Source organism: Cenococcum geophilum (genome assembly GCF_001692895.1).
Source record: "Cenococcum geophilum 1.58 unplaced genomic scaffold K441scaffold_12, whole genome shotgun sequence".
In the NCBI taxonomy this organism is placed as follows: Eukaryota; Fungi; Ascomycota; class Dothideomycetes; order Gloniales; family Gloniaceae; genus Cenococcum; species Cenococcum geophilum.
The window spans coordinates 3,020,421-3,041,026 of record NW_027137570.1 but is presented as its reverse complement, the minus strand read 5'-3'; the positions used below and the strand labels follow the sequence as shown (position 1 = coordinate 3,041,026).

At 50.8% G+C, this 20,606-nt stretch overlaps 9 protein-coding genes across 9 annotated transcripts; 7 read left to right on the top strand and 2 right to left on the bottom strand.

Annotated features, from left to right (window-relative positions):
* The first annotated feature begins 86 nt into the window (after positions 1–86).
* On the top strand, positions 87–1,071 carry K441DRAFT_656906 (LSM-domain-containing protein). The gene is made up of 6 exons (XM_067648087.1): positions 87–232; positions 284–340; positions 391–429; positions 482–509; positions 583–646; positions 714–1,071. Exons 1-6 carry the CDS (start codon positions 208–210, stop codon positions 750–752), a joined length of 252 nt encoding a protein of 83 aa, XP_067506371.1. The 5' UTR covers positions 87–207; the 3' UTR covers positions 753–1,071.
* A 613-nt stretch (positions 1,072–1,684) lies between these two features.
* K441DRAFT_675767 (uncharacterized protein) lies at positions 1,685–2,219 on the top strand (the record flags this gene model as incomplete). Its single annotated transcript, XM_067650887.1, has 2 exons — positions 1,685–1,796; positions 1,831–2,219. 2 exons carry the CDS (start codon positions 1,685–1,687, stop codon positions 2,217–2,219), a joined length of 501 nt encoding a protein of 166 aa, XP_067506370.1.
* Positions 2,220–2,315: 96 nt separating this feature from the next.
* K441DRAFT_656905 (uncharacterized protein) lies at positions 2,316–2,693 on the top strand. Its single transcript, XM_067648086.1, has one exon. It carries the CDS (start codon positions 2,336–2,338, stop codon positions 2,636–2,638), a length of 303 nt encoding a protein of 100 aa, XP_067506369.1. The 5' UTR covers positions 2,316–2,335; the 3' UTR covers positions 2,639–2,693.
* A 677-nt stretch (positions 2,694–3,370) lies between these two features.
* On the top strand, positions 3,371–5,159 carry K441DRAFT_550975 (uncharacterized protein; the record flags this gene model as incomplete). Its single annotated transcript, XM_067643074.1, has 5 exons — positions 3,371–3,486; positions 3,543–3,576; positions 3,668–3,871; positions 3,958–4,012; positions 4,063–5,159. 5 exons carry the CDS (start codon positions 3,371–3,373, stop codon positions 5,157–5,159), a joined length of 1,506 nt encoding a protein of 501 aa, XP_067506368.1.
* A 1,688-nt stretch (positions 5,160–6,847) lies between these two features.
* K441DRAFT_632529 (uncharacterized protein) lies at positions 6,848–8,316 on the top strand. The gene is made up of 2 exons (XM_067646350.1): positions 6,848–7,531; positions 7,592–8,316. The coding sequence occupies exons 1-2, from the start codon at positions 7,009–7,011 to the stop codon at positions 8,005–8,007; spliced, it is 939 nt and encodes a 312-aa protein (XP_067506367.1). The 5' UTR covers positions 6,848–7,008; the 3' UTR covers positions 8,008–8,316.
* A 426-nt stretch (positions 8,317–8,742) lies between these two features.
* Positions 8,743–14,044, top strand: K441DRAFT_675764 (uncharacterized protein; the record flags this gene model as incomplete). The annotated part of the gene is made up of 3 exons (XM_067650886.1): positions 8,743–8,839; positions 8,895–9,202; positions 9,269–14,044. The coding sequence occupies 3 exons, from the start codon at positions 8,743–8,745 to the stop codon at positions 14,042–14,044; spliced, it is 5,181 nt and encodes a 1,726-aa protein (XP_067506366.1).
* An 864-nt stretch (positions 14,045–14,908) lies between these two features.
* K441DRAFT_713755 (uncharacterized protein) lies at positions 14,909–15,586 on the bottom strand (the record flags this gene model as incomplete). The annotated part of the gene is made up of 3 exons (XM_067653950.1): positions 14,909–15,122; positions 15,198–15,324; positions 15,434–15,586. The coding sequence occupies 3 exons, from the start codon at positions 15,584–15,586 to the stop codon at positions 15,052–15,054; spliced, it is 351 nt and encodes a 116-aa protein (XP_067506365.1). The 3' UTR covers positions 14,909–15,051.
* Positions 15,587–16,075: 489 nt separating this feature from the next.
* On the top strand, positions 16,076–16,508 carry K441DRAFT_551356 (uncharacterized protein; the record flags this gene model as incomplete). Its single annotated transcript, XM_067643094.1, has 2 exons — positions 16,076–16,208; positions 16,447–16,508. Coding segments are annotated over 2 exons (195 nt in total), but the record flags the coding sequence as incomplete, so codon positions are not given.
* A 537-nt stretch (positions 16,509–17,045) lies between these two features.
* K441DRAFT_550838 (Adaptor protein complex AP-3 delta subunit) lies at positions 17,046–20,351 on the bottom strand (the record flags this gene model as incomplete). Its single annotated transcript, XM_067643065.1, has 5 exons — positions 17,046–19,210; positions 19,263–19,497; positions 19,540–19,923; positions 19,982–20,178; positions 20,234–20,351. Coding segments are annotated over 5 exons (3,099 nt in total), but the record flags the coding sequence as incomplete, so codon positions are not given.
* Positions 20,352–20,606: the final 255 nt, after the last annotated feature.

Sequence of the window (20,606 nt, the reverse complement as noted above, 5' to 3'; positions counted from 1 at the left end):
TGAATACTCAATGGATCCTGGCCGAAGCCGGAAGTACGAGTGTCAAAAACTAAGCGAGCCTCAAGCTCTCGTTGCGCCAAGCTAAACAAGAATCTGCATCTCGAGTGGGCAGCCTTACTGCTACGCCTTGCGCAGAAAAATCTAGTCCTACTGAGCATCTCTAAAACCACCCAATTATTAGTTGCTGTCAGACCGTAGAATAACGCCATGGCCTCGCAACTCTTACCACTAGGTTCGTTTGGACTTTGTGATGTGCTCATCATCCTGCTGATATACTCGATAGAACTAATCGACAAGTGCGTCGGGTCGAAAATATGGGTGGTAATGAAAGGCGACAAGGGTGAGGCAGGTCACAGTGCAATTGATTTTTTATCTTCTAATGTTTTACAGAGTTCAGTGGAACATTACTTGGTTTCGATGACTATGTCAGTATGTGCTTCCTGAACTAGCGACCACGTCAACTTCTCCTGACACAGAGTAGATATGGTTCTTGATGATGTGACTGAGTTGTCAGTACTGCTTCTCCAATAAATCTACATTTACCCCTTTTACACTTCATACTAATGCTTTGTTGTGGCGTAGTGACTATACGGGTACACAAACCAAGCTCCCAAAAATTCTGCTGAACGGCAACAACATCTGCATGGCGAGTTTCATTCCAAATTCCAATATGACCGGGGTCGAGGCTAGTCTGGCTAACAATTTTGCTACAGTTAATCCCAGGCGGCGAAGGGCCCGTGGGTGCAACGTAACGCACTCACGTCAAGGGCTTCGATCTTGGCTTTTGGACTGATGGCGTTGAGGCGGTCGAGTGTTTAACCTTGCAATTTTTTCTGTAGTGTTACCTCTTCTTTAGACAAGGAAGTAGAACACGCGGTCTTCCAAATTCCTTTCCATGAGTTATTCCCGCAGCCTACTGTCTAGTTTGAGGAGATCTTTCGATGAGTTGAGTGCATCGGTGATCAAAAGCAGGGCCGTGGAGTTTCCAAAAGTGGATAGTCATGCACGCACTCGGGTCCCTCCGATATCACAGATCGGATGCAAGCCCTCGGCTGCAAAAATCGAATTTTGGGATCGAGCCTTACCTAGCACCATAGAAGGCAATTCATTCACGTGATTGAGAAGCTTTATCTAATCCGCCCACGACTGTTGAAACTGCAAAATTATTAGATCCTGTAACGCAGGAAATAACGGTAAATATCTCGATCAATATCTCGATCAATATCTCCTATAATGAGTGATATGGCCAGACCGCGGTAGAATTGACGCTGGACCTCGACATTCTATTTCCATGATCAAATGTAACTGCCGAATGCAGATGATGGCATTTTGACTTCTCGCTTCTCGAGATTGGACCCTAAATGAAATCCCCTCATCCCGATGCGCGATCCAAGCTCGAACCCCACCTATAAGAGCTAGCAGCCAACCGAGACGTGCCGAGTTCCCCCTTAGGTCCGCCGCTGCAAGATTCTTATGGGCAGGGATCAGGGGTATTGAAGGCGTTTGTGACGGCTGAATTTGCTCAAAAGGCTCCGCTCCGCTGCTTCGCCGTGCACGATTGGTGCATCGGGAAGGTCAGGCCAAGCGCAGGGAAGGATGATGACGGTTGCTGGGGATTCTGGAAATTCTGGAAAGCGGCCAGGCTTGCTCCACGCCGCTCCATGATGCCGTGATCTGCGTTCAGATGGCAGCCATCTGGTGTGGAGGCAGGTGCGCCATTGGAGCCATTGGCAGTTCCATGTCTTGCCGGTGCTCCGGCACATTGCAGATCGCAGTAGTGCCAAGGCACTTCAACGGTATGCTGTCGGACCAAGCAGTATCAGATCGCAGATTCAACGCAGAAAGCGATGAAACCGGTTGCGTGGGCAGCTGGGCATCTGGGCAGCTACACGGCTCGAGTCGCCGGGCCCCCGGCCAGTGGAAGCAGGCAGTTCTGCAGGCGGGATCGCGGCGCACAGGAGAATTTCCCGAATTTCATCATCTGTGACGAGTCAGCGAGAACTGCAACAGCAGTCAGCTTCTGGGCAGTTGTGTCATTTGGGCTAGCCCGCCCTACCGGAGTCGATCGTCCGCGCCGACATGATCTTGGCTTGCAGTGTGCGCGGTGCCGGCTGCGGGGTGGTGCTGCGAGGGTTGCTGGCCAGCATGCGAAGCTCACTCCGACAGGCAGGCGCGCGCTCTGCAGGCCAATTCCGCAGCGCGGTCATCGATTCGTCTGACGATGGCGGGGCTAGTTGGGGCGCACAGTCCTGGCTGGCGTCGCCTCAGTTGCGATCAATTCCCTTTGCCCAGATTCCAGGGCGCTGCTCGTGATGGGAGCCCCAATCAGTAATTGATGGGCAATGCAGCCCACCAGCTTTTCCCGCCTCTGCTCTGCCACTCTCCCGCACCAGACCAGCACTCCCGAGCGGCGCGTAGGGGGAGAGACGCGCCAAATGTCCTCCACACCGTGTGCGCCCGTAAACCCGACATTGCCGTCTACAAGCACCCCAAGCCCGCGATTCCACGCGCCCTCCCGCCCCGAGTCTGCTCTCCATGCTTGCGACTGCCCCCTAAACCGCCTTCTAAACCACCTTCCTCCCGAGTCTTTGCCATGGCTAGTTTCTGCCCTTTTCTCGGAGTATATCCCGATCACTGATTCGGCTTCGTCGTGCTCTTCCCCGTTTCCACATTTTCCTCACCGTTTTTACCACCACGCTTGCTCCCATGCTTTGTTACCCTTCTCTACATGCTTCGTCGCTGGGTTTCCCCAAGGACGAGTGGCTCTGCGTGTCAACAGCGCCCTCCTGGCCAGAACAGTCACCATCGGATTCCCCTGCAGCTCATGACCGTACTACGACACCCGTTCGCAACCGTACTGCAAAAGTATTATAGACCTCGGAAACGCTCTTAGCCAGTTTGGATTTGAACATCATCCCACCTGCGCCCTCCTCCAGGGCTCTCTATGGATCAGGGCTCAGGCTAGCACATACAACCATTTTTACTCTTCTTGCGCTTGCGCCCTGCAACAATTGACAACAATTATCACCAAAAATCACTAGTTATCATCTAGACTGTATTTTCCACGATCTGGACCCAGCCACAACCTTCGGTCTCCCCTCGCCGAAAAAGCTCTCTAGTTATTTCCTAATTCCCTACCTTTTCCCTCAACCACCCGAAATAAACAATCAAACTACTTGGCCGCATCCCCGGCAATTGCTTGGTCTGCGCAATTCACAAGGCTCTTGGAGCAACGGCTACAAGGAATATCAGCAATCCTTGAACCGTCCGAATACGCGACATATCATCTAGACGACGTCTACACACATATAATCCGCCTCTTACTTACAATTCCGGCGGTTATCCGCACTTACGTTTTCTCCTTCTCTACATGAACGACCTGGGGGAAAGGTTGGAGCGATTGGGACTGTCCCAATATCTGGATGTTTTTGTTGCGGAGGGTTTTGACAGCTGGGAAACAATTTTGGACATTACAGAGTCTGATCTGTAAGTCTTTAGAGAAGTCTTGCGCAAGCCGGGAGGCTTATAATTTTTGCTATTAGAAACCATCTCAACGTCAAGCTCGGCCATCGCAGGGTACGTCTTTTTACTAACCTGCAATCTTCACGTCACGCTCATCACTCCATGAATTAAATGTATCAAAAGCATTAATAATAACTTTAAACAGAAACTACAGCGAGCCATAGCGGAAACGCGGGGACAGTTCCACGAGCGTGCCCTCAATCCCATTCGGGGTAAAGCCTCTAGCGTCGACGGGTCATATCGGAGCGACGAGTCAGCTTCAGAAACCAAAACTGCAAAAAAAGGCGAGTCCTCTGCCATTGCGGGAGGCAATACAAGCACTAAGCGCAAATACCGGCGACATCCTAAGGTGAGATACCTTACACTACCGTGTCTGGAATATTAATTATTACTCCACGACGCAAAACGGGTGTCAAAACTGATATTTTAAGCTAGCCTGATGAGCATGCGCCGGAGAGACCCCCTTCTGCCTATGTAATATTTTCGAACCGTTAGTATCTGTTCTTTTCACCAAAGCATTTCCTTACTAACGAGGAACAGAAATGCGGGAAAACTTGAAAGGGCAGGAATTATCTTTTACAGAAATAGCAAAGGTAGTTGGCGAGCGATGGCAGGTCCTTTCAGCGGATGCTCGCGAAGCCTGTGAACGTCAAGCCAATACTGCCAAGGAAAAGTTTTACACCGAGTTGGCGGAGTACAAGAAGACCCCGCAGTACGAGCTGTACCAAAGGTACTTGGAAGAATTCAAGGCTAAGCATGCAGCTCCCCAAAAAGGTTTGCCCAAAAGGCTCCAAGCTTCCTTGGCACCTGGACTAACAAGAGTAGAAGGTAAACGCTCCAGGCTTGAGACGGAAAATAATACCTCCGCAAGCAGCAGTCATGAACATCCTGAAAGAGTTTCGAATAGGAGAGTCAGCGCTGGACTTTTAGACAGCTTTCCTTTGGGTCACCAGCGATCTGGCTCAAGCCCGCCTCTGAGTTATTCGCGACCTTCCCAACCCTATCCTTCTAAATCAACTTCTCCAGCAACCTACTCCTTGTCTGGGGTGAACTCGCCTCGGCTGGCGGACCATTATTCACCAATGTCCGCTTCGCCAAGATCAGCTACTCTGCATAGAGATACCTCGTTTGAATTCCAGCCTAGTGTTGGAAGCGGCTCCCTACCAGATCTGAGTCAAAGGCAATCGGATCCCGGGCCAACTATATCTCATCCGTTGTACGGTCATTCACATCAGAGTACATCTACCACACCACCTTCTTTGGGTTATGGATCTCAGTATCACAGCCCTGTCGAGTTACCTTCAAGACGATCATTCCGAGAGATGTCAATGCTCCCTGCTCTGACTCGCGACGACACAACACTATCATCCGAAAGTAACGGTTACGCCATCAGTCCTTACCAAGGCTCATTACTACCGGTGGTTGATGCTCCGAAGTCACAAAGAGTGTTACCACAGCCGGTACCTACTCTTGGTGCAGCGCCTTCTCCACTTGACCAACGTCCGCCTCCCGTTCCACCACTGGCGGGACAACTGCAAGAGTTTCGGCCTACCCCATCCATGGCAGCTCTCTTGCGAGCAGGAGAGCTAGCCAGAGTGGCCGACAACAAAGGTAATGACAAAGAGAGTTCACCATGACTCCAATCCTTATTTCATTACGGAACCGACGAATGGTAACGCCAACCCACTGCACCATATTACTTTAGCTCTGCAGCTCTGAGCTAATAATTTAGCATCTTTGCAGAATCAACCAGGTACAGTTATAATTTCTTGCATCAGCTATTTGTATGATCTAGAGGAAGAAACGCCCTTTCCTGCCTCTTTCATCCAAAGGGGCCGTCGCAGTTGGCACAGCCTTTCTATCAGTGCCTAAAAATTTCAATACATATTTCTCTTCTACTTGATCTCGGCGCGACGCAGGCGAAACCAACCAAGATTGCACGGACTTCAGGACGACGTTATGCCATTGGACCCGTCTAATTTAAAACCTTCGGCAGCGTTTAAATAGAATTATTTTGGGTGCCATCTTTAGGGCATGGATTTCGGGAACATTGCCATCTAGAAGGTGCTGGTGCTACCAAATGCCATTGTTAGGGTTAGTCGAAAGCGTGGAGTTAGTTGGTGGACACGTTTAGGGCACGTCTTATTTGTTGGCGGCCCAGCAGTTGGCTCTGCCGGAATAGGGGTATGGAATCACCCGATGAATCCTTCTGCAACGCCATTGGTGATGGGCATCATAGAGCGCTCCGGGCCCGTGCAGCACCATCAATGTCTGAAGTCTTAGCTTCGGGAGCTTGAGCGGTTGTATGGTGTAGCTGCATTTAGCTAGTGCACAAGTAGGAGATTGACTCGGAGAGATCCGAGAGAGCACGGGACAGTTTCGCCACACATGTTCGAATTGTAAATGCCCAGCGATATTTGAATTTGCATTTCTGCATGAGCAGGGTATCAGTAGATTTGACTTCGAGCTAAGGTTTAACAATTGCCTATCCGCTGCAAGTATTAGCCCATTTTTTGGCGCTGCTCTTGGCTGGACATCCCCAGAGCTGCGTGAGCCCCAAGCGAGACGCCTATCAACCACCAAAAATCCATCAACTTTAACCTAAAGATGTTTAAATATAATTTTAAGTATAACGAGTTAAGTATTAAAATTACCTAATTATAGAAATATTTTTAGTATATCATTGTAACGGGCTCTCCGAAAAGGTACATTAGATGAGACAGCAGACAGATGAAAGTTTCACCAACGTCCCAGAGAAGACATGGTCAGACAGGTATAAGGCAGAAGGTTTTGCTAGTGTCTCAGAAGGATCATAAGGGGAGCTGGTTCTTCTCTGGAGAAGAACTAGCGATTAGTCTCTGAATAGAAGAGGTCAGAAAGCATTTGCCCTTTGAACACGTGAAGTGCATCCTACCTTCGACTCACCTTCAACTCACCCGACACTGTTGATTAGATAATCATACGTTCCAGTCGGACTGGCCTCTTACAATTATATTTTTTAGGTTAAATATAAAGCTTTATAAAATCTAATTATATTTAAATAGTAAGTTATATAAATTATATATTTATAAGCTTATGTTTATGAAGTAACCTAAATATCTCTAATAGTAGTAAAGTTATAGTAGGTGAAAGTTAGTCTTGCTTGGGTGGCTATTACGTTATCGCCATCCTCGTGAAAGCTTCCCCCAGCTGCTACCTAACGTTCGGAGCTTCTTTTCCGTCCTGGTAGCCAGGATTTGCTACACATAGTTCTTCACCGGCGGTAGAACGCTCCAGCCTGCTCTAGTCGATAATTTCCGCTCGCCTGATATCTGCTGAGGGTTTTATTCTTTCACCTTTGATTACGCAGTCGCATCAGCCGCTGCTGTCCGGGTCTGGAACTTCGAGTCCTTTCACGCTAAGTCTCCTGCGGATACCAAGCCCGCCTGGCCCCGATCTAGCCCACTGAGCGGGACGCCCTGTCTCACAAGCTCCCTAATCGGACCCATGGCGGAGGAACCCACTACCGCAGCGGAGGTACCGACCTCTACGGCAACCGGTGGAGAAGATGGACAAGCAATTCCCGGGGCCAGCGGAAATCTACTCCGCCGGCGCCCTCTTGGCTTGAATGACCTCCCCAAACAAGCTCTCTTGGCGACAACCCAGGAGTCCGCAGTCGAGCTTACCGACTTTGTGAAGGCCGCTCTCAACCAGGGTCTTGCTCTCGCTGACCAGATACAAACATCTTTTACAAAGAAGGGCAGCAAAAATTATGTTGACAACTATCTCAAGCAGAGCGATGGTGAGAAATGGTTTGCTCGCAGCAGTGCGCACCAGGACAGCAAAGCAAAGGGCACTGCAGATTTCGAGGAATTTGACTTCGGGCTGAGGGTCGATCATTCGATCCATGAAAAGGACTATACTCCGGATGTTTACGATGCCAACAAAATCTTGGATTGGGACTCTGAGATTCAGACCGGTGTGGTGAATGCAAGTGTCGGAGGGGGTTTCTCTGAAATTAAAATGTGCAGTATGTGTTCTGCCATATTAAGTCCACTTTAATTGATAGCCAATTGACGGAATCGTTTAGTCTACGAAATGTACCACCACATCTCCGTCCTGAATGACCGCGTTTTCAACACTCTAGTCATCACTGCGCGGTATCAAGATGGCTTCCTCGTCGTCCAGATACCTGTCGACTTGTCCACATTCCCAGACACGGTTCTGCAAAATAGTCATAACAAAAAAGGCCGATTCAACGGCCCAGATGGCAATCCTAAGAACGGCAAAAAGCTCGTTGAGGGCCAGTATGTTAGTGTTGAGCGCGTCAAACGACTTAAGAAAGGGACCCAGGATTTCATTCTGTGGGAGATGGCTACCTCGAGCAACGCGCAGGGCTCGTTGCCGCTAGCACTGCAGGAAATGAATATTCCAGCGGTGATCGCTAAAGATGTCCAATTCTTTTTGGATTGGGCAGAGAAAAGGAGGATTGCTGCATCTTCATAATATAGTGTTGTTGAGGTTCTTAATTGCTTTGCGCTGGTGTTAAAGTATATCAGACAAGATGGTCAAGATGGCTGATTATTGGCGTTAAAGAGGCAGATGATTTATTCCCTTAGGCACTATCACTGAGAGCGGGCAAGCTCTACCAGTACGATGGCTGGTATAGGGCCATTGATACAGCCACAATAGCGCTTAGCATTTCTAAAATGGTTAAGCGCATCAGTAACATAATGCGAGAATAGATCTTGTTATCCTAAGAAAATCTAATGACCGAATAAAACGCTGGGAACTACAGCGAAGTCATGCTGCACCTTTGTTCAACTGCAAATATTCATCGCAGAGAGTTAAGTGAGGTCTACTGTTTATATGCAGGGTCTAGCGCTACATGTATGGGGCGAAATCCGTCTGGCAAAGCTCACGCGATGCTTGATCGGGATACGAGTTACTATGCGAGGAAGTGGGCTTGAATCGGCTATTTTCAGCTCGCGGCCTCGCTGAGCACGGGTAGCTCTGCCCGCTCTCCTGTCTGAGTTGTTCTCTGCCTTGTTATATCCAGCAATATTTCATTCCAAATCATTATTCAGGGTCATTTTCTGTTGATTCGTGCGGTTTTCCGGGTATGCTGTTGTCTTACTGACCTACACAGACCTGTATAATACTTTCTAGCCTCATCGTCGACCCCGATCGCCATCAGGGCTTCCGGGAGGCCTTAGCTACTCTGTCGAATACCTAATCATAATGCAATATTCCTACGGAAACCAGGCACAAGGTGCTTACCAGCGCCCGGGAAGCACGACATCTTTCGTTGGACAACCTGCTCCCCCACCATACGGAGGTATAGCGCTTCAATTCCGCACGCACTGCAAAGTTATGAACTGACAGACTTGTAGCTGCTCAAGGATACCAATCGAATCAGAATGCATATGCATCATCCACCTCCCCTCCTATAAACCCGAACCAACAGTGGGCTCCCCCTACCCAGAGTCCTCCACCGGCGCAGCAGCAATGGAATCAACCACCTGTACAATCACAGATGCAGCCACAGTCGCAGCAGGGATGGGCTCAGTCTGCTGCCTCTCCCACACAACAACCTCAACAAACGCAGCAGCAACAAGTGGCTTCAAGCTACAATCCTAATGTATATGGTGTAATGCCTGGGGCGTATAATCAAGGTGGACAGCAGCCTCCGCCCGTGCCGGTAAGATATGTTGAATATACAGAGATCACAAGTGGAAGCTTGAGGCTAATGGTTTATTAAAACCAGCCCCGAGACCCACCATACCAGAGTCAACAGCAGGGCAACATAGGCAACTCACCCCCACCGCCACCTCCAAAACCAGGACACTTTCAAGGAGGGATGCAACAGCCGCAACATCAGAGCCAACAAAGTTGGCCTCAGCAGCAGGCATATTCTTCCCAGCCTCCTGCACAGAACTTTCAAACACAGCCCCAGAATACTGGCTTCAATCAACCAGGCCAGCTCAACCAGCATGGGCAAGGGCAGCAAGGCGGATATCCGAGCCAGCCAACCGCTCAACAGGGTTACAATTCAGCTGCACCTCTCCCGCCTTCTCAAACACCCAGCGGGTCGTATTTCCCTCCTACGCAAAGCCATAGCTTTGATTCGTCGGGATCATACAGTACGCCTGCATCTGCTGTCGCTACCAGTCCACCTAATACTGTTTTGAGTCCAAATGAACAGAACCCAGTCTATATCCCGCCTTCGCTCTCCGGACAGGGTGTTACGGCATACATGCCGAGCAACACCAATCCACTACCCGGTGTTTATGTTCCTCCGCCTCCGGATATTCCAGCATGGTCTCAGGCACAGCATGCCCCGTTGCAACCTGGGAATAAGAAATTCAGGTATACAAAACCCAACGTGCAGCCTGGCTATCAAACAAGCACCCCGCAAGGATATCAAGGTGGTATGGGAATGCAGCAGCCTCAGCAGCAGTCTCAATTCACGCCACAGCAGCCAATGCAGATGCAACAGGCCCAACAGCAAGGTCAATTTGGTTCGTATGGCCAGCCTGCACAAAACCAGATGCAGCCAATGCAGAACCAGATGCAACCTGTCCAAAGCCAGATGCAGCCGCAACAGCCGCAACAGTTTGGGGCGCCTGGGCAGCAAATGCAGATGCAGTCTCCAGAACAGCAACCCCAGCAGCAGCAGTTTAGCCAACCCACGCACCAAGGGCAATTTCAGCAAGCTCCTCAGCAGCCTCAGCAATATGGCCAAGCGGTTCAATCAGCACAGATGCAACAGCTGACACAGCAGTACCCTGCCCAGGGCGGGGTGAATGCGTGGAATACGCAACAGCAGGGCGTAAATGAAGGTTATGGTGCTCAACCAGTGCAGCAGCAACCATCTGTTCCTCCACAATATGGTGGCGTTTCTTCGCCCGCTATTCAACAGGGATGGCAAGGTCAGAATGCTGCTTCTCAGGGACCTCCACCTGGTCAAGGGTACGCTCAAGGTGGGCAAAACCAACCCATCCAAGCTCCGAAGCCTGTTCATGGTCAATTACAGGCTACCCAGCAAATTTTCAACGCCCATACTGAACAACAGAGTCCGATTGTTCCTCAAAGTCAACCCGTGTCACCCATTCAGCAACGGCAAAGTATGAGCTTCAGCTCGGGCATTGGAAGTCAAGGATTGGGCAGAACTAGTTCCGTAAGTTCTATAGCGATGGGCCGTGTGCCAGCATCATCCGTTAAACCAAGTACACCTGTGAGAAAGTCACCATCGCCACCACCAGTAACAAGCACAGGTGCTTCCGCATTAGGTCTGGGAGGTCCCTCAGACTGGGAACATTTTGGCTCGGCCGAGGATGAGATTGACGATACTGAGGTGTTTGGTGCTAAGAGTGAGAGTGAAAAGCGATCCTCTAGTCCCCAGCAACTCGACAGCGTTGAACTTCCAGCTCAGCCGTCTCCTCCTTTAGCTACCATCTCTTCTGCAGTCAGTCTACCCGAGGAGGATTGGCCAACACCTCCAGCCCCTGCTCCGCTTAACATTAATCGCCCTGCTTCTGGATTTCAGCATAGCGTACCTGCTCAAGATCGTTATGCGCCCACCCCGCCACCACCGAAGGCCCCTGAGATACCTCTTCCGCATGGCCCAGATATGCATGAAGCTCCTGTTGAGAAATCGCCAGACACCACAAGATGGCAGCAACAGTGGCCCTCCTCACAAGAGACGCAAGGTCACCAACATGTTGTGGACGAAGCTGCTATACCGCCAACAACACACGCCCCTACCCAACCTGTCCATACTCTGGAGCTAGGTGCAGCTCAGAGTTTTGTCATGGATGATGGAGGATGGGTGCCGCCGGTCCAGTCATCTGGAGGCTCGAAGACACACCAAGAGCCCCCAGCTCAGAGACAGCCCTCACCACCCGCTGCAAACAACTTCGTAATGGATGATGGTGGTTGGACGCAAGCAAGTCAACCTACTGTGCACCATGAAGTTCATGAGGAAGCAAGTCATGCGAAGCAGGAACAAGCCACGACCGATTTTGTTATGGACGATGGAGGCTGGAAGTTGGGTCAATCCTCCGGTGAAACCAAGATACAAACTCAGGATACCCAAAGGAATACTCATGGCCCCCCCTCACTAGCCACAGGGGTTTTTGTGGTCGATGATGGAGGGCGGGGTCCCCCAGCGCAAGCACCTACAGAAAAGACAGTTGAAACACAAGAAGAACTACCGAGGAAAGCAGCGCCACCTCAACCGCGGGATTTGATTCCGGATATTGACCCCTGGTACGCCGACTCTCTTGAACGGTACATCGTAATGCTCCGTCAGGAAGCTGCCGCTGTAGCTGTCGAAGACAAGATTAAAGTCTTCACGGATTTCTTAGCTGCAGAGTCTCAAATCAGGGGCATTGAATACCACCGCAGTGCTCCAGCACCTGTAGAAGAGCCCAAGATTCCTACTGAGTCTGTTGCTGTTCAGACCGTTCAAGATCCTGCTCCTGCTCCTGCTCCTGCTCCTTTAGCCTCTCGAGAAATGCCTCAGAGACCCGAAATGACTGTACCAATTCCGTCGGACTCTTTTATTACGGAACCAGGCCCAGAAGAATATAGCCCTGGGGGACGACCAATTCTAGCACGTAAACCGACGTTGAAGTCTGATCAAGGCATAAACGTGTCTACGGGGCATTCCTTTATCATGTCAGCAGGCCCGGAAGAAATGACACTCGTTAGGGAAATGCAACACCATGGCCCTCCATCTCCAATCAAGACAAGCATAGAGCCAGCTCCTCTAAGAACGGAAAGCCCTGCCAACGCTGCATACAAACCATATCGCGGAAGCATAGTTGGGAGTGGTAGTGAGCCATCCACTCAGTCCACAACGATCCTTACACCTACTAGCTCAACAGGCGATGAATTCAGCAAGGTTTTACAACCTCCAGATCCACCTGCACCTGCACCCGCACCAGCACCTGCGCCTACACTCGCAGAGCAGCCTCAGCCTCTCTACAAGCCTTACACTCCGGGTGAAACAACTATCACATCTACTACCACAGCGATGGAACACAGGCAGCCACTTTCTCATAGACAATCACTGTCTTTCTCCGTCGCCCCACTCCAAATCTCTGACCAGCGGGATGAGATTTTCTTTTCTGAACCCGAACCACCGCAAGCGAACTCAGGATCACGTCCCACTACCTCAAACTCCATTCCCCCGCCTGTCGACGATACCCCCGCTCCTATCAACGTAGCTCGTTCCTCTAGCTCAGCCCGCGCTTCCATCACAGGCCCGGATCCAGTAGAAGTCCTCTCCAACCTCCTCCCCCCACACGTTTCCACAGTTCCACAGCCCTCCCACGCTCGCCTATCTGCCATCCAGAGCGCAGCGGCCGCCGCCCCGGCCGACTTTTCTTACATCCCGACGCTCACACGCACTTGGGAAACGGAGGCGGCAACCCGCCGCTCGAAACTCGACGCGGCAAGGCGCACACGGCAGGAAGAGTCGGAAGCGCGTACGGATGAGCTCTTCAACAATAACGAAATCTCGTATGCGGACATCGGGGCACTGGAGGACGAGTTCAAGGTCAGCGAAGCGAAGAAGAAGGCGCAGGAAGACCGCGATGAGTACCGGACGTACGTCGAGGGCGTCTTCGATCCGGTCTACGACCGCCTGCAAGAAGAGATCAAAGGGCTCATGGAGCTCTTTGTCGAGTGCGAAGCCCTCGTCAAGGCGGGCGTCGCAGGGAAAGTCGCGCTAGACCTCTCCTCTCACCCCGATTCTGCTGCCGACGACGCCACGCCACCAACGGCCCTGCAGGCCATGGACGCGATGCGCCAGCTGCACGCGCTCGTCGAGCTGCGGCACGAGAAGGTGGTGCAGGCGGTTGCGGAGCGCGACCGGCGCTACAAGCGCACGGAGATCCAGCCGCTGTACGCTGTGGGCAACATCGCCAAGATGAAGAGCGTGGAACGGCACTTTGAGAACGCAGAACGGCAGGCAGTGCTACGGGCGTGCGGCGACCGCGCGGACCGCATCGCGGGGCTGATCCGCACGCTCGAGGAGGCCACGGTGCGCGCCGTCGGCGATGACAAAGCGTATCGTGACGCGGTGGTCGAGGCGGTTGAGCGGGTTGCCGGGGCGGCGAAGGTGGAGAGCGAGAGACAGAGGGAGGTTGTGGGCCGCGCGGGCGAGGTGGTACGCGCGCTGGCGAGGAGCTCGACAGAGCTAATGACGCTATTCAATGATGTCGAGATTCAGCTGAACGATGCGGTCTTCGAGGCCGAAATTGCGCAGGCGCGCGCCGAGGGCGCGGATGCTGAGAGACCCAAGGAGCTCGAGGCCGAGATGAAGGAGGACAACCATAGGCTGCATGAGGAACTGAAGCACCGCTTGCAGGTGCTGGAGGAAGGGCTGCATGAGGCGGAGGGGCTGGTCGAGCGGTGCGGAGGGAAGGAGAAGGCGGTTACGGTCGTCGGGGTGGTAGATGAGGAGGCGGAGAGACAAGCCAGGATGAAGGCTGCGTTGGAAGAGGCGAAGAGAAGGAATGGGCAGGTTGCTTAACGGGTGAGAATGTCCGGGTAGCATGATGAGGCATTGTGGTGTTTTGGTGGGGGTCAGGGGCGTTCGGGTGGCATGTTCTCTGTAAAAATTGATATCATGGCACTTTTGGGCCGAGCCTTTGTATACAAGTTTTTTATGAATTTCAGTTCGAATCACTTCTGACAAGTTGTGAAGCTGAGCTTAGGTTGCTTCCCAACGGCTGTACCAGTGAACCGTTGGTAGCCCCTGAATTACAGAAACCTCACAACATAGCACAGTTGAGAAAAGAAACGTATGTAGACTAAGATCACGTTTATGCATTAACTATTTTAAAGGACGAATCAGATTTCTGTAGCTTCAAGTCTTATCTCAAGTAACTTTGCCTCCTTTAGCTGGAAAATGGTGCTCAACCTTTGATATTCATATTTTTGTGATGACATAGTTTACATAAGTTCAAGTTATCCATTGCCTCCAAGACTACATACAAATATTACTATCTTGCTCACAGTACCAAGCCTCAAGCTCCTATGTTGCCACATGACGCAAGACTTTGCATCTCGGATCACCTTAAATGGTCATGGAGAACCTGTGTCCGGAGTAGGAGTATCCAGTGTAGAGACACCTGAGGCTTGTTGTTGTCGGACACGAGGATGCGCATCAATGTTGTATGCCAAAGAAGCCATAGAAAAGGCTCTGTGTTGGCTGGCATCGATATAATCCGCGATAATTGGATAGACTGAAAGACCGGCATTGCTACTGTCGCCGATGCTTCAGATGGCGAGGCTAGTAGAGCACGAAGCTTCTTGGTAAGCGCCACTGAAGACCATTCCGATCCTCTGTAGTTTTAGTAGCCCGAAGCCAATCTCTGGTCAGTCTGATCTTCGCCAGTCCATCGTACCATCGGATTTCCGAGCGGCATCTGCCCGAGTTGACCCAATTCTAACGGATTCAGGACTTGCAGACAAGTTCAATCAGTTTTCCAGCTCTTAGCCACCCCGCACATCAGTATTCACTGATTGTATGACAATTCATGACTTGCCCGTCTCCTTCTTCCCCTCTGTCAAGCCCCTCAATTGGCCTTCGAGCGCCGCAATCTCTGCTACACAACACTCATTGTCAGCCCCCCAGCTCATTCATTGCAGTAACCCCAATTGAACTAAACATTCTCACATACCATTCTTCTCATCCTTGACATCCAACGTCTCCAGCTTCATCCATCCCCAATACAGCGCTTGGTACGTGAAGAGGGCGCCGAGGAAGACTTTTAGGACAGGAGATCCGAAGTCCGAGTAGAAGGCTCTCTGTTACAGAAACACCTGTTAGCAATGGTTTGCAGGCATTCTTCGGTGTTCAAGACGTAAAGGTTCAATTCTTAATATATGCTAAAAAGAGGAGACGAGAATGACATACATGAGGGGTCTTTGCAGCAGTACCACCACTGCTATTACTTGACGGAGAATTAGGAGGCTGATAAGAGAAATACCTCATCCGGCCCACCACCGCCCTCTGCACGAGCGGACGAGCTCGCACGGCGCCGGTGGTGACGAAGCTTGAAGACGGCATTGGCAGTCACGCAGGAATTTAGGCAACAAGAAGCTGTACCCAAAGGCCCGAGGAGTAAAGGACAGATATAAGAAACAGGTGACAGTGCTAGGCGAATTCCTAGCAAAGCAGCTAGATGCGCGAATGAGTCGAAGGCGGGCCAAAGTCGCAACGTGGTCTTTGGCGTTGCGTCTGCAAAAACTTTCTGGGTCGAGATGTTCCGTTTCGGCTCCAACTTTGCCCTCCTTCCAACTCCGCCGCAGCACCGTCAAACTTTCCCTCGTAGAACCCCCCAGGTCGCCCAGCGCCGAGCTTTCTTTTTTGACGACAGATATAAACTTCTCGGCCCTCTTGCATCCTCCGCGATAAACACCGCGCCTCCCGAATTCCTGCGACTAAATCCTCCGATCCTCGGACTACTTACGCAACAATGGTACTATCCCTCCGCAGCGACCCCCTTGCGCTACTCCGCAGCGTCTCCTTTGGGCATATCAGATTGTTAACTCCACCCAGGCCCAAACACCCCAACAGCGCGCTGCAAACGCAAAGTTTGCCAAATCTGAGCAGGCCAAGCGCGGCAAGCCACAGGGCCAGGTCAAGCGCAAGGAGGAGTTCAAGAGCCCGATTAGTAAAGGCTGGATAGGTACGTTGAGGTCTCATGAACCCCTCCGAATAGCAATAAGCAAGAGTCGCATGGGATAGGATGAGGGGAAAAGGGGCCCAAGAAAACAGGAGGATGGATTACGGGTCATGGGACAGGGCAGAAACAACATGATAGAGATACGTTGAAGAGTCTACCGTGGGCATTGCATGGTTGGCACATCTGGGATTGCTGCAGTTGGTTTGGGTAAACAATCATGGCTAACATCATCCTCTCATAGCCGTTCTCGCCTTCGTCGTCTGCGGTGGTCTGATTTTTGAGCTCCTACGGCTGTTCTTCTAATCAACTCGTCTACTCTCGGTCGAACAATTAAAAATGATACAGTCAGGTTTGGCGGGATGTTCCTCAGCGAGATATAAAACAATAATTGAAAAGCGCGGCGGAGGAATTGTTTCTAGAGGAGCAGGAAAACAAAAGGGGTGTGTGCTAAGATATCCAGGTATCTGTTTGGCACGAGCTGAACAGCATACGTTGCATGCTCGGCTGGGCTGAGTTCAGGAATAAGGCGTTCAGGTGGGATGGTATCTCATTGCGAGGGTGTATTCCAGATTTCAAGAAGCCTTTGCGTGTGTCTTGGTAGACTTGAGCGAATTCGTGTCTCTTGAAATCGTTCTGGTGTCCTCTATCTATTAACTTTCAAGTTACCCCTTTATGATATCGGTTCGCCAATGATCAACACCACACTTCCAATGCTCGCATAATAATTGAACCTCATCCTGAGATCAATCAACGCCTCCGTCACATGCCGCACATGCATCCAATGAACCACCCAATTAGAATAATTCAGCTCCCGGAAGCAACAGGCTCATCCAAAAGCACCTACCATCTCTTCTTTTTCTTCTTTGGTTTCACAACCCCTTCATCCGCGCCTTCAACAAGCCCGCCCCCGGCTTGCCCCTCTTCAGTCTTTACCTTCTTTTTCTTTTTCTTGACCACGACAGTCCCATCTCCTTCCTCAGCCACTTCCCCAGCCAACTCTGCAGATCCCATCGGTACAGCCTTTGTCTTTTTCTTTTTCCGCTTGACGAGCGTTCCCTCCGGCGGTGCATCCTTGGCATGAATTCTTTCAGCCGCCCTTTGCATTTCGAGCCTCAACCGCTCGACTTCCTTCAAAGCCTTCGCCATCTCCGCTTCCTCAGCCTCACGGCGTTCGATATCGAGTTTCGAGTTCCCATGCCCATCATCCTCGAGGGAAAGGGAGCCGAGACCTGACGAGTCAACTTCTAGCAGAGATTTCTTCCCCTTGGCTTGTGACGAGCGGACGAGATCTGGGCGCGATGAGCCACGAGAAGAGGTAGGCTCGTCAGGACCGAGAGTCTCATCGATCATGATTTCGAAATTGCGACGCGGTTTCCGCTTCGCTGTCGCGCGGACTGATTCTTCCCTGCCACGTTGCTCCGAGGCCCCGCGATCTTTGCTCTCCAGGTCGAGGTCCATGATAGGTATTGAGTCAATGTCGAGTTCGTCACCGTTATTAGACTTGAGGATGTTGTGGAGAGGCGTTGAGACACCTGAATCGCGATCGCGTTCGGGATCGATGTAGAAGGGATCATCTTTGTAGCGTTCTCGACGCTCGTTTCTACGCCTTGCTAGGATGTCGGGGTCTAGATACTCTTCTTCAACCGCATTTTGATATGAAGCAGGCTCGGATTTAGGTGCTTCCAGGCGGTCAGCCGCAGTTATTGATGCTTCGGCATGGGCGCTTGGGCGTTCATTGTACGCTTTGTATACGTCGTCTTCATCTGCATCGGAGATTGTTTCCAATTCCGCCTGCTGGAGCAAATACTGCAGATTTGAGTTTATTGGTGTGTTTAAGTCGAGATCCTCCGGCAGTGGTACTTTTCTTTGGGCACCTGGGGCCACTGGATTAAGCTCCAAGCCAGTGAAAAGTGCTGGTATCGCTTGAGTAAGTAGAAAGGGAGGGTCAATAAAGTCGCCTTGGTTGGTCCCAATCTCTGTACCTGATGCAGCTTCGGCTGCTAATCGCATAAGCTCGAGGTATTCCACTGCCCGCTCTTGAACTTCTAAGCTCGGGTGCGTGGTGAGTGGCTCCAAAAAGTGGACTATCCGTGCCATAAGAAGAGAGATGAGCGTTCTGCGTTCTGGGGTCCAGGAAATTTGGTCGTGTCCAGCCATGCTGGCGAAAAGTTTAGGGATCGCCTGAAGATAGATGGCGAGAGTATGAGATGGCAGTTGCGTGGTTGATGGGTGAAGGAGCGAGGTCATGACTCCGTCGGGTTTCGTGAGCAGGTCTGCATACTCTCCAACTATCCAGCCGGCAGCTTCGAGTACGCCTTGACCACCATTTCCAGAGGCGGGGAACATTTGGTCTTTTCGATCCACAAGTACTAGGGACTGTGCTGCCTCTAAGGCTTCCGGTCTGACACTTTTGACTCGTACCGCTACATTTTGCAACTCGTACCCAATCTCATACGAAACGTCACCATTGCTTTCAGGTATCCCAAAATCAGACAGTTCGTCATGTTCCATGGCAGGGTTGAGCTTCGTCGCTGGTGATACCCGGACAAGTTGTACTAGAACGTCAATGTACCAGTCAAAGTCAGTGATATTAGCGTATGTATCGCGGGAGCACATCTCCAGAATCTTTTTAATAACACTAATCCGGTAATCCTCGGGTAAAGGTGGTGCTTGATTTGAAGTCTGTTCTGCCCTGTGAAGAGACTCTTCCGCATCGGAGTCGTCTGAATCCGCAGCCGGAACAACACCACTCTGGCCTCCCCGGTCATTTGCAGGATCGTCGGCAGATGATACTATTGGAGCATTTCGAAGTTGGCGTATCAGACGTCCAATTATTGCCACCAAATTGTCGCTGTTAACCATGCCAACCACGAGATCGAGAGCACGCATTCGTATCGAGATGTCGGCATCATCAATGCACTCCAATATCACATCCTGGTGTAGGGACACCAGATGTGGGTGAGATTGTACGATCTTCTCAAAAGCGAGCAGTGCAACGTATTTTACTGGAATCATATGAGAATAAAAAACTGTGAATGGCAGCAAATCTTAGCTTACAATTTGCGTCTCCTTCTATTACCATCATCCCACGAAGCTTCCCTACACATAATCGCGCGATCTCCTCATCCTCGGCGGTTCCCTCGACACCGTCTAGAATCCCACCTTGTATTATACCATTGATGCACTCATACAAGAGTGACATGGCAGTGGTTTCCTTTATAATCTTAGTTAAAGGCGGAAGCAACTTCTTGATCAGCCGAGGTTCCAATGGAGTTAATGTTGCGAACTGCCACTACTTAGCTTATATAAAATAATACAATACTAATATACTTACTAATTTAATGATTTTAATTGCCATCCAGTTATTACCTCCTTCTACAAGCAGGTCAAAAAGCCTAGGGGCTAAAGAAAGGAAATCTTGCGGTCTCCGCCATCCTAGTTCACACACAACGTTCACTATGGCGGCTGTAACACTAGGGTCCTCATGCTCATCAAGTAGCCTTTCTTTGATTTTTGGCCATGCTGGCCGTAACGTTTCCGGATAGACCAGCGCAAGTCTGTATAACGTAACGACGGTCTTCTTTCGTATTGCGGCGTGAGAATGAGTCAAACGCGGCAAGAGATCTGATAAAATCGAATTTGCCATGGAAGGATTTATAACGTGAGGGATGGCCATAAGTGGTAAAGAGATGACCGTGGGAGTTGGGGATGTGATGTCCTACTCCATATTTAGCCAATCAATTATGGGTACAGCTACAGCGGAGTATTTTCTATACTTTCTTCAGTTGGTTCTCGGCTAACATCAACACCTCCGTGTCCCGGCGAAAGCTCTGCACAGCAGCAAGGTACGCTGTTCGTTTGTGCCGATATTTTTGAGAGGACATGACCTCTAGGACATTGAACGAAGCCCATGACATGTCATGGCCAAACATCTCAAGATAGGTGAGCTTCATGAGAGCCGTGGATTTTAGGTCTGGTATTCCTTAGTATGCTATCCTCCCCTAACGTAACCGGCTTAAACCTCATACCCATATCATTGCTCTTTATTTCCTTCCTGCATTCCTTCAAGCTCATTTGAATGTACTCTTGCTCGGTGCCTTTATGAGTCCGCAAACCTCGAATGAGGTCATATAACGATTTCTCGAACCTTAATAAATCCCTAGTTAGCTTTCCGACATACGGTATGGTTCAGGGGCATGGCTCACATGGCGGCGGTATTTCTAGTAGGAGTTCAGTGTCAACTAGCTAGGGTGTACGAGGCCGAGGGGTTGGTGGGCGGTAGCGGGGACAGCCAGCAGGCATGTTCATGGATGTTGAGAAATCATGAACGTATTTGGGAGGAGATCTCCGGTCGCTCTCATCAGGTTCGTCCCTCGCAAAAAGAAAGTCCCGCGAGTGCAG

Bases quoted from the DNA above. Each gene is read 5' to 3' on its own strand.
- K441DRAFT_632529 (XM_067646350.1), top strand. From the start codon at position 7,009: ATGGCGGAGGAACCCACTACCGCAGCGGAGGTACCGACCTCTACGGCA. The intron at 7,532-7,591 runs GTATGTGTTCTG...GGAATCGTTTAG, and splicing joins CTCTGAAATTAAAATGTGCA to TCTACGAAATGTACCACCAC.
- K441DRAFT_656906 (XM_067648087.1), top strand. From the start codon at position 208: ATGGCCTCGCAACTCTTACCACTAG. The intron at 341-390 runs GTGAGGCAGGTC...AATGTTTTACAG, and splicing joins GGTAATGAAAGGCGACAAGG to AGTTCAGTGGAACATTACTT. The intron at 647-713 runs GCGAGTTTCATT...ATTTTGCTACAG, and splicing joins ACGGCAACAACATCTGCATG to TTAATCCCAGGCGGCGAAGG.
- K441DRAFT_656905 (XM_067648086.1), top strand. From the start codon at position 2,336: ATGGGCAATGCAGCCCACCAGCTTTTCCCGCCTCTGCTCTGCCACTCT.